General features: G+C 38.4%; 1 protein-coding gene across 1 annotated transcript; it reads right to left on the bottom strand.

Annotated features, from left to right (window-relative positions):
* Positions 1-328: 328 nt before the first annotated feature.
* Positions 329-5,489, bottom strand: LOC133518642 (uncharacterized). The gene is made up of 4 exons (XM_061852323.1): positions 5,177-5,489; positions 3,973-4,174; positions 3,307-3,671; positions 329-2,856 (listed from the first exon to the last, which is right to left on the bottom strand). Exons 1-4 carry the CDS (start codon positions 5,487-5,489, stop codon positions 329-331), a joined length of 3,408 nt encoding a protein of 1,135 aa, XP_061708307.1.
* Positions 5,490-12,528: the final 7,039 nt, after the last annotated feature.

Below are 12,528 nucleotides of genomic sequence, written 5' to 3'. Positions count from 1 at the left end.
GACATCTACAAAATGTAATTAATGCATCCTCCTATAAATACATAAATAACATAAACTTAGCAGCTTTTTTATACTTAACGTAAATTACATAGGACAAAGTATTTAGCGCTTTGAATAAATAGCACAAGCATTTTATAACATTATTATTATTTTTTTAGGAAAATAGCTTCGGTATGTCGCTAATCTTTGTGCTTATGTATTGAGTAGGTATTACCAATTACAACTACAGTCGGCCAGCATTATTAGTACCTGAAATTTATTAACATACTAAATAAATTTAACTGCCCACCATAGCTCATTATTTTTCACTACAGACGTTAACTGTGTATTAATCTGTAGTTTTAGGTAACAATATTAATTTAGACAACGGTCTCTTTAGAATGTGATTGCCCTTGCACTGGACCGTTACAACACGAACTAAATTATCAGGCCCTGCGTGCAGTGCCGTGATCTTGCCTAGCAGCCACTTGGCCGGTGGTAAGTCCTGCTCCTTCATAATGACAACATCTCCTATACAGGGTGATTTTACTACATCGTACCACTTGTGTTTTTGCTGAAGTGTGTTTAAATAATCTGACTGCCATTTTTTCCAGAAATCTTGCGTTTGTTTTTGTACGAGTTGCCAGCGTGTTAACAAATGTAAACTTTTAGTTTCATAACTTCTATCAGGAATGTTAATCAGAGCTTCACCTACAAGAAAGTGTCCTGGCGTGAGGGGGTTATGTGTGTCCAGAGTATCATCCAGCTGACAGAGTGGCCTTGAATTTAGACACGCTTCAACCTGGCTTAGCTGAGTTGAAAATTCTTCATACGTCAACTTCGTAGCTCCGTTGACTCTCAATAGGTGGCGCTTTGCCGAGCGTACTCCACTTTCCCACAGGCCTCCAAAGTTGGGTGACTTTGGCGGCACAAAGTGCCACGTCGTACCATCATTAGCAAGAAGTTCAGCTATCTCTTTAGGTACACTGTTAGTGCTCTTAGACCATATATCTCTTAGTTCCTTATCAGCACCAATAAAATTGGTCCCATTGTCACTCCATAATTGTGCGCAATGTCCTCTACGTGCGACGAACCTCCTGAACGCCGCGATGAATGCTTGAGCTGTAAGATCAGTTACTGCTTCTAAGTGGATTGCTTTTGTGCACATGCAGACAAACAAGCAGATGTAGCCCTTTGCAGATGTACGACCTCGACCCTTTGACGTTCTCAGATACACTGGCCCAGCAAAATCAACTCCACTGTGGTAAAAGGCGCGATTCTGAGTGACTCTTGAGGTGGGTAACTGACCCATTAGCTGCTGTCTTGTGAGTGCATTGTTTTTTATACACATGATGCATTTACGAGTGAAATCTCTAACTGATGATTTGAGACCTATGACCCAGTACTTACTTCTAACGTAGGTCATCGTCTGCAAGATTGTGCCATGTAAAGTTTTGGTGTGAGCATCCGCTATTATTAACCTTGCAACATGTTGCTTGCTTGGTACGATAATCGGGTGTTTAGCGTCTTCTGGCAGATCCGCTTTACTCAACCGTCCTCCAACTCGCAGTAAATCGTGTTCATCTACGTACGGGGTAAGTTTAATTAATGAACTTTTGTTTCTAACCTTTCCTTTCTTTTTCAGGTCTTCAAATTCTTGGCTATATACTAGTTTCTGATAATATCTCACGCAGCAGGTTTCAACTTCATCTAATTCAGCAGCGCTCAAGATATCATGTCTTCTGTTTTTATAATCTAAAAATCTCTTACATTGAGCTATCACTCTTTTCATCCTGACCATCGACGAAAATCTCTCCCAAATAGGTGTGTCTTGTACTGAAGTGTGGAATGATTTCTTGCTTTCTAAATCTGTTGTTGGAATTGTAGTGGCCCTTAACATCTCAGTGTTTGTCTCCTTTAACCATCTGGGTCCACTCCACCAAAGTTCATTGTTTGCTAGTTCACTTGACCTGATACCTCTTGAGGCAAGATCAGCTGGGTTGTCTTCCGACGAAACGTGTCTCCACCTATCGTTATCTATATGCTGGATAATTTCTGACACTCTGTTGCCAACGAATACTTGCCAGCGGCTGGGTGGGGACTGCAACCATGAAAGCACTACCATCGAGTCTGTCCAAGCGTAGATTTTGTGCATAGGTATGTTCAATAACCTTGAAATTTCATGCAGCAGCTTTGCTAATATCACCGCAGCACAAAGTTCAAGCTTCGGGACCGTCAATTGCTTCAGGGGGGCTACTTTTGTTTTAGAGGCTAACATCGTGACATGAACAACTTCGTGCTCGTCGATAACTCTTGCATACACAACAGCTGCAAGTGCAAGTGTTGAGGCATCAGAGAACCCGTGCAGATATACTTCTTTGCAGTGAGATGACATCTTGATCCATCTTGGAATCTTAACAGTTTGTAGCTCGTGCAATTCGTCTCTGAAGCTCATCCATTCGTCAACCAACTCTGAAGATAACTCATCATCCCAACCACAATGACAAAGCCATAATTTTTGGATCATGATTTTGGCTGGTATTACAACAGGTGAGAGCCATCCAAAAGGATCAAACAAGCTAGCAACATCAGATAAAATCACTCTCTTTGTTACAGGTATCCTGCTTGCTGGTAAGCTAACTGAAACGTGAAAAGTATCATCCTTCCTATCCCAGGTGAGTCCCAGTATTTTTATTATTTTATCTAATTTAATCTCTTTTTTGTCTTTTACAGGTTCCGGAGTGTTCGTGCCATCAACCAAGTCCTTCAGGAGTTCTTCAGAGTTACTAGACCACTTTTGCATCTCGAAACCACCTGCCTTTAATAATGCATTTATTTCTTTACAGGTTGCTTTCATTTCGTCGAGATTTTCATGACCTGTCATAAGGTCATCCATGTAAAAGGAGTTTCTTACTACAGCCGCCCCTCGAGGGTAGTTGTGTTGTTCATCATCAGCCAAACGTTGAAGAGTACGGACAGCCAGATGAGGTGCAGCTGCTGTCCCAAATGTCACTGTAAGTAGCTTGTAACTATCTATCTTCTCAGATGTATTATCCCGCCATACTATGCGTTGTAAATCTGTGTGTTTGTCATGCATTCTTACCTGACGATACATCTTTATAATATCGCCAATAACACAGATTTTATGAGCTCTCCATCTAAATACCAGACTACGAAGATCTGGCTGAATCGTAGGTCCTACCATCATGCTGCTGTTTAAGGAACATCCGTTTGGGCCCTTTGCTGACGCGTCATAAACTATGCGCAGCTTTGATGTTTCCTTATCTTCTCTTATTACAGCACAATGCGCAAGATATACTGCATTACCTTCATCTTCTGCGTCGACCTTCTTCATATGGCCTAACTGTAAGTACTCGTGTATAACTCTGGTGTATTCTGCTTTCAGATGCTCGTTTCGGGCGAACTTTCTTTCCAGCTGCTCTAATCTGATTACTGCCTGATGCTTTGTATTTCCACACGATCTTACAGTGTCTTCAAAAGTTGTCTTTAAAGGAAGCTGTACTACGTACCTCCCTGTCTCGTCCCTCGTTGTTGTTTGCTGATATATTTCCTCGCACTTTTCTTCCTCTTTCGTCCACATGCTCTGCTTCGTGTATAGTTCAGATTCTACCTCCCAAAACCTTTTTATTATCTTCTTCAATTTGTCTTGTAACCTGTAGACTTGTAATGTGCTGTGAAACAGTAAATGATGCATTAGTATCCTTATTACCCCCTGACAAAATCCAGCCCAGGTGTGTTTTTTGAGCAAGAAAATTTCCTGGTCCTTTCATTAAACCTGCTTCTAGGATTTCGCTGTAAACTCTCGCACCAAGAAGAATGTCAATCCTCCCTGGTGAGCCAAAGGTGGGATCAGCTAAATCTAATTTGTTAACTTGTGGCCAATTAAGACTTCTTATTTCCCTAGATGGTAGCTGACGGGTTATAGATTTCAATACATAAGCATCTACATTTATACAATAGGAAATATCGTACCTTGATTGAATGCGTAATGTTACCCTATGTTTGATAGTCGTCTCACACTCCTCAACACCAGAGATCACTCCGCTGATTTTAGTTTTCTTCAAACCCAGCAACTCGACCGCCCTTGCAGTCGCGAAGGACTCCTCTGAACCCTGGTCCACGAGAGCCCGAAGCACGTGTGACTGCCCCGACTCCGCTGTGACATGCACCAGTGCTGTCGTCAACAAAGTGCCTCTACCAGGTTGTAGAACTCGTGATGCGCTCGACGTGTGCGCAACGACGACGGTTTGTATCTTTTCTTTATTGTTGTTATTTGTTTCTCCAGACGTATGCGATTCTCCACTTGCTTGTTTCTCTCGGTGTAATAACGAGTGATGCTTTCTTTTACAAATCTGGCAAGTTGTCTTTTGTTTACATTTAAATACATTGTGGTTCGGTATTAGGCAATTAAAACAGAGATTATTTTTCTGCACGAAACTGTATCTGTCTTCTACTGATTGCTTGGAAAACTGTTTACATTGATAAATATAATGATCTTCATTGCAGAATGTACACTTCACTTCGCTCGTTGCAGTAACATGAAACATCTTTGTTTTCACAGGTTTGTATACTTTACTTGCAGGTTCAACCATCTCCAGAGTACGAAATCTATTTTCCAGGAACGATTTTAATTTTTCAAAACTAGGTAAGTCGTTCGTCTCGTCTCTGCTTATTAACTCTTCCCATTCCTTATGAGTGCTCGAGTCTAATTTTGACACTATGGAGTAGTTAATAATTGCGTCCCAATGATTCGTAGGTAAGCCTAGATGTTTCAGCGCACTCATACATTCCACCGAAGTATCCAACAGTTGCCTTAATGCTGTAGCCGATTCGTGTGTTAACGTTTTTTGTGTAAAGAATTTCTTAAAAACACAGTTTGCTATGTATCTCTTATTGGCATAACGTTTCTTTAGTACTGACCAAGCTTCTTTATAATTTTCAGCGGTTATTGAAAATTGTCGTAATAATGCCTCCGCTTCTCCAGCTAAACTACCCTTTAGGTAATGTAGCTTTTGAACATCTTGCAAAGATTCATTGTTATGCACTAATGCCATAAATAAATCATGGAAAGACTGCCATTCAGTGTAGTCGCCATTAAACGAAGGAAGCGAAATACGTGGTAATTTTACTTCACCACTATTCGATGTACTAGGTGTAAGTGTTTGTTTAGACTCACTTTTTGTCGGCACCATACAATCTAACTTAGACATCATTTCGCCTTTGTATGCGTAATACGCTTCTTCAAATTCCTCAAACATGTTGTCGGCGAAATAATTTGTAGCTTGACGCTGTTCCATAGGAATCGACAAAATTAACATTTCATGTAAGACTTTAAACTCTTTCCAGTACAACTCCAGTGTATCTATTCTTCCCTTCATATAACCAGCCGTCAATCTCTCCTTAGGCGATTTTTTGTAGTTAACGTACGCCTTTTTCACCTTTTCAAGCGTGTCGGCTTGAATCACTATATGCTTTTCAATGTTTTCCATTATAGTATAAGTCTATCACAATCAATAAATTAATAGTCTATCGTATATAGTGAAAACACAGCAATAAAAGTACGTAACCACTGTAGGAAAGTTCCACTCCTTTGTTAACTTTTTATGTGTAGGGTAAGTGAGCGCCGCACGAAATTGTCCAACAAATTTACCTAAATCACAGCGACTCACTATTGTAATACACGGCACAGTACTGTCTCATTTGTAGTTAAACAACACACAAATGTTATATCCACGATACACCTTGTCCTTTGTCCGATTATCACACGTAATTATTTTGCAAAACTATTTTTGTAAAAACACCGAATTGTCTTAATCCTTAAAGTTCATTTGGCTTAATTCACTTTTGTAACATATTTATCCAACTAATTAACCACTTTTCCATATGTATTTAACGTTATTTCACCGAAATTACACTCATTTTCTATTGAACCAATTATTTTTACGTGTCACTGTTCAAGCATCCTGGTTCGTATGGACCATGTTCTTTACGGGATAAGGTTCAATTTTGATTGCAGGTGAATCATAAGGCAAACGCGTCTGGATTCTTAACTGATTTTATTGTAACTAAACGAGAGGGTAAAAATGCATAAGTATCTATAGGTACAGCTAGATAGTAAGTATAGTATGAGGACGGAAATCGACAAAACAATGTTATTATCAAAACTTTTCTAAACTCACTCCACACATTAAAATATTAAGAGAGAGAGCTTGTATCTATATCCTTATTAAGCCTGTATATATGAGCTCGATTAATCTCAAATCTTTTGTTTTATAAACAATATATATAATACGTAAGATGAAAAAACTGCCAATAATTTTCAAAATAAAGAGAAAGAAAAAACTAAAGTTTCATCAAGGATTCGGAAGGAATCGTTCCCTATACAAACAAATAAAAAAATCTAAATATTTATATGTGACGTGGAATAATTAAAGAAATGTGACGTGGAAGTTTTATTCGACCCACCAGTAGACACACATATATACGCATCGATAAACGATTCTTAAAAACAAGAAAAACCTCACATGACCCTTCGCACCAACCCTGAGTCTTCCTCATAAGGACCACACTACATTGTGGTCCGTGTTAACAGACCCTAATGGTACAAATGTAACTTTTCAATAGAAAATACTATATCGGGTCCGGCTTCATGCTTGACTACTTTATTATTTCCTATTAGTAAAGGATCAGGATTTCATTGTACGCAACTTGTTTTAAGAATTTATATGACTAAACGAACTGTGTTTAAGTTATATTTATGTAATGCTCTGAACCCCTAGTGTAAATTTATTCGCTAGCGTGACGAGACGTACGCGTTTGTATTAAATCTCATTTTGTATGGGATTGTTGCCAGAGCTCAACGAGGGGGGGCGGGTTTAGGGTCAGCAACGCGCATGTAACTTCTTTGGAGTTACAGGTGTACATACGCTAAGGCTACGGAGACTGCTTACCATCAGGCGGGCCGTATGCTTGTTTGCCACCGACGTAGTATAAAAAAAATATAGAGGTCTAGAAAGATCGACACTAAACGACATGTCAAAATTGACTTTTATTTCGATAAAGATAAAGATAGTTTATTATTCAAGTAGGCATATTACAATGCGCTTATGAACGTCAAATAAAGCTTAGGTACGTCGTCGATTCCGCTGTGATCTCAATAAGATCTATCTACGATATTTCTAACGTCAAAGTGACATTGTTTACCCGAATCGAGCTGTTTCTGTCAATTATACGACATATAAACGATATCTAAACCAGAACTTATCGTTATCGTATCTCATTCTTCGAATCGGGCCGAGGGTAGTATTTATAAATTTTCATCATTATTTCACGCAAACAAAGTCGCAGGCAGAAGTTAGTGATTTATAAGTAGGCAGCAGCTAGAACTTCAATTTATAATCATATTTTTTAAGACATAAGTATTTTTTCTTTATGGAGGGATGTCTCACAGATTAGGTAAGCAAAACTTACTGGTTTGAGTTTTGGATATTTATTGCATCTGGAACACCTACTGACATACCATAATTTTTTTTTAAATTCCGCTACCTAAAGGTTGTCTGGAAGAGATCGCTTTTTAGCGATAAGACCGCCTGTTGTTTACCTCTTCTTTATGTGTTGTATTATTTGTACTGTTTCTGTATTGAGGTGTGCAATGAAGAGTATTTGTATTGTATTGTATTGTATATTTAGGCGAAAATTAGGATATGATAGGCAATTTCAATTTCAATTTATTTATTTGCAACCAAGTACAAAACACATACAACTTAATGCTAGGTGTACAGTACGTGGACCCTGATAGGGCGCAGCAAAACCTTATGGACTACATGAAACTAATTTTAATCTTATGGTATATAATGGCTATTAAAATATAATTACAATTCGAACTATTCCATAATTTAATAAACATTCCATAAAAGTATTCACATGATGAACGTATTGACATCACACTCGCCGATATCGACTGAGCGACATATCAATCTTCTCAAGCGCCAATAGGGTTGTTTCCAATTTTTTGAAACGCTTGTATTACGTTCTATATTAACTAAAAGTTACCCTAAAATTCAACTTTTATACTAAAAACGGCTTTAAATATGTTAAATTAACAAAATATATTTAGACAGATGCTTTCGCGCCCAAAATTGTGTGACGTCACAGTTTACGGTTTGACACATACTTAACTACATACACACGTAGAAGATACGAACTGTCAACTGACATTTGTCATTTGTTGTTCATCGCCTAACTGTCAACAGTGTCAATCCGAGAGTTGTGACGTCATCAGAATCTTCAAAGACGTTTCGAGTTTGGTCACGTGACGTGTGCCAAAAGATATTTTAAATTCATCATTTACAAAAATATGGTCATTACTGGTCCCCTAAAAGTAGTTTAACATGTTCTTATAATCCAAAAGAATTTATTGGGATACAATTCTGCCCTAAGATTTGTAGATGGAAACAACCCTATTGACCTTCCTTCAGTATTTTATCATATCAATATGTTGTACCTACTGGGAGTACTGGATGTGTTTTCTCAAAATGAATGCAACGTTAAATCGCGATGTGAATTGTATTGGACAGACAGATACAAAAGTTGACTAGTCCAGCAAGAACCTTCAAATCAAAATATAGTCTGAAAACAATTCAAATATGTAACCAAACACTCAACATAGTTTACGACGGACGGCACCCTTGCATGCCGCGGGGGCCTATTCAACGCGCGAACCCGACAAGTGGTCATGCGATAAATTTGCGAACGATTCACGATGAATGGCAAACACTGAAATGACCTTTGGTAGACTTTATTACGATGCAATAAGGATTAAAAATTATCAAACGTGTCAACGATGGTGCATAAATAACTCGACTTTGTCCTTGCCTGATATCTTTTAACTATGGGTTCTTAGTTTTACTTTTTATTGCCTTAGACATCGCAATGGTGATTCAACAACTTTCAGTTTTTAACGTCTTTGTTAGAGCTACTGACGGGACATTGACGATTGAATTGAAATCTGCCCTACCAAGCATTCCACCACTCGTCGAGCACTTTTAATATTAGTTTTACCGCATTCTCGCGCAATAAACTACAAGTTTATAAGGTACGCTGGGTTAAGTTTCAATACAGGGTAATTTTGAAAATTGCTAATACATATCTACTAACCAGAAATCAGAAGCAGATACCTGACAGCCAATATTTTTCGACTATTTTTAACTTTCTAACTCAATAATTGAGATACGAATTATAATAAAAAGGAAAACGGGATTCGCTCCATAACGAGGAGCTTAAACTGGAGCACGTGTTGGCTTCCGTCCACCATTGATACGACAATATTCTTGCTAAAAATACGTGACCCGATTAATATAAATTTCTGGAAGACCGAGCTTTGCTCGGAAAACATATAAAAACCTCAAAAATTTACGTTTTTCCAGAGATAAAACCTAGCTAGATCGATTTTTCGCCCCCGAAAACACCCATATAGGAATTTTCGTCGAAATCGTAAGAGCCGTTTTCGAAATCCCCGAAATATATGAATATAATGCTCGTGAGATGTTAACTAGAATGCATAGATCTTTTGAAAGGAAAGGAATGAAAATAAATGTGAGCAAGACGAAAGTAATGGTATTTGAAAAGGGAGAAAGTATGACAAACTGTGAAGTTTTGATTGGTCAAGAAAGAGTTGAGCAAGTGAAAGAGTTTGTGTATCTGGGAACCTTGTTCACTAGGGACGGTAAACATGATGAAGACATTGAAAGGAGAGTGAATGCTGGAAATCGTGTGAATGGGGCACTCAACGCTTTTATGAGCAGCCAGAAGGTGTCGCAAAAAGCACGGTTGGCTGTGCATAGAGGGGTGTTCGTGCCTACACTTATGTATGGTAGCGAAAGTTGGGTATGGCAGAAGAAACATCAGAGTCAAGTGAATGCAGTGGAAATGAGAGCGTTGAGAAGTGTGTGTGGTGTAAAATTACAAGATAGAATTAGGAACAGTGTGATAAGGGAAAAGTGTGGACTGAAGGAAGATGTAGTGACAAAAATTGAGAAAGGTATGTTGAGATGGTTTGGACACGTGGAAAGAATGAGTGAACGAAGGTTAACAAAGAGAGTGTATAAGGGAGAAGTAGAAGAGGGAGCTGGAAGGGGTAGACCTCGGCGGACTTTCTCTGATCAAATCGGGGAAATCCTGAAGAAAGGCCAGGTCAAGAGCACCTTAACCGACGAGCGTGTATGAGGAATGTCATGAAAGTGAAGGAAGCGAAAGAGGTATGTCAGGATCGTAGCAAGTGGAAATCCGTGGTCTCTGCCTACCCCTTCGGGAAATAGGCGTGATTATATATATGTATGTATGTATGTAATGCTCGTTTAAAGGTATTAATATCTGGGTGACCGAGCTTTGCTCTGAAAACATAAAATAAACTCAAAAATGCGCGTTTTCCCAGAGATGAGACCTAGCTAGATCGATTTATCGCCCCTTAAAACCCCTACACAGCAAATTTCATCGAAATCGTTAGAGCCGTTGATATATTTATTATGCTTGACGGCCTGATTCGAATTTTAATATACTTACATCAAAAATTAGCTCTAGTGTCAAAAGTGACATTTTGTTAGAAGAAACGTCACTTTTGATACTGGCATATCCGATCCATACCATAGCTAAGTTAGAACCAGGCCGCGTGTCTCACGGAAGTTTTGTTAAATAATTGGCACCTGAATAACCCCCAAGAAATAAAGCGCTCTGTTCAGTGATAAGTCAGCACGCGTGCCGGTGTAATGTGACCTTAGGATTATGGGCACAGGAGTCCAGCAGCCAAGTTTGAAATAATAATAATAAATCCGTTTATTTAAGACAACATAGGTCCGACATAATCTCATTACAATTTAAAAAAGCAAGTTCGATTAAAAATAAATTAAAAACAGTATAGAAATGTTGAAATATGGTAACATTACTTTTCGGGAACTAGTGCTTTTCACTTTTCCAATTTTATTAAATGTATACTTGCACAAAAAAAAATTAATGACATGTATAAAAAGAAAACAACTATATCAAAAATCAGAATAAAACATTTATAATATAAAATATTCAGTTAAAATTAGAATAAAATAAGATTCTTGTAAAAGTATTGCACATGCACGCGGCACGCTCAACTCAAGCGTCCACACTTGTAGTTTAACTGCGAGCGATGCCTAGTTGCCTACTCGTAGTAATACCAAACTTGGCTCCATTTTCACGTTTTGTTACTTATGATTGGTGTTCATTTACCACAGAAATTTGATAACTGCACATATATTTTGTAATATTAGGTTTGTTTTATGCGAAATATGCTAACATTGCATATTATACTGCTGTTGGCTCGATAAAATATTTGGATACAATATCACACCAATCGACCTAGCCTCAAACTAAGCAAAGCTTGTACAGTCAGCATCAAAAGTAGCGGAACAAATAACGTTTCATATGTATCTACCATTCTGTAACAGCTTAACAAAAAGTGATGTCTTTAATATAAAACAACTAAGACTGTAAAAGATATACTTTTGAGCGCGAATTTTAGAAATTTATCTATATTTGAAAAAGTTATCCGGAATATCAGATACTTTTGGCGCGTTGTTTCATCCGCTACTTTTGATGCTGACTGTACTATGGGTACTAGGCGATGATATACATACGTATACATATATATATATATACATACTTATATCCATAGAAACGTGTACTTGGTATCTTCGGCCATCTGATCAGGACAGGTCCAGATAGTCTGGAAAAGCTTATAATCACTGGCCGCATGCCAAGGAAGCGTAGGGATGGATGTATACATGGCCATGCGTTGGGCGGACATAATAACTCCAGAAACAAAAACCACATTTCAGGCTAGCATGCACCGGGCCCTAGATAGAGCGGCTTGGAGAGCACTGGTGAAGAGTGTCCACAGTCCTCACGTCCCTCAGCCATGAGGGTACGACCAGGATGAAGAAGATACATAGAAAACACCCATGACTCAGGAACAAATATCCGTATGTATCACACAAATAAATGCCCTTACCGGGATTTGAACCCGGGACCATCGGCTTCATAGGCAGGGTCACTACCTACTACAGACCGGTCATAAAAGAAGATGCGTTATTATACTTTTTAGGGTTCCGTAGCCAAATGGCAAAAATCGGAACCCTTATAGATTCGTCATGTCCGTCTGTCATATTATGTCACAGCCACTTTTTTCCGAAACTATAAGAGCTATACTGTTCAAACTTGGTAAGTAGATGTATTCTATGAACCGCATTAAGATTTTTCACACAAAAATAGAAAAAAAGCAATAAATTTTGGGGGTTCCCCATACTTAGAACTGAAACTCAAAAAATCTTTTTTCATCAAACCCATACGTGTGGGCTATCTATGGATAGGTCTTCAAAAATGATATTGAGGTTTCTAATATCATTTTTTTCTAAACTGAATAGTTTGCGCGAGAGACACTTCCAAAGTGGTAAAACGTGTCGTCCCCCCCCCCTGTAACTTCTAAAATAAGAGAATGAAAAATCT

Source organism: Cydia pomonella, chromosome 6 (assembly GCF_033807575.1).
Source record: "Cydia pomonella isolate Wapato2018A chromosome 6, ilCydPomo1, whole genome shotgun sequence".
In the NCBI taxonomy this organism is placed as follows: Eukaryota; Metazoa; Arthropoda; class Insecta; order Lepidoptera; family Tortricidae; genus Cydia; species Cydia pomonella.
This window is presented reverse-complemented; position numbering and strand designations above follow the sequence as displayed.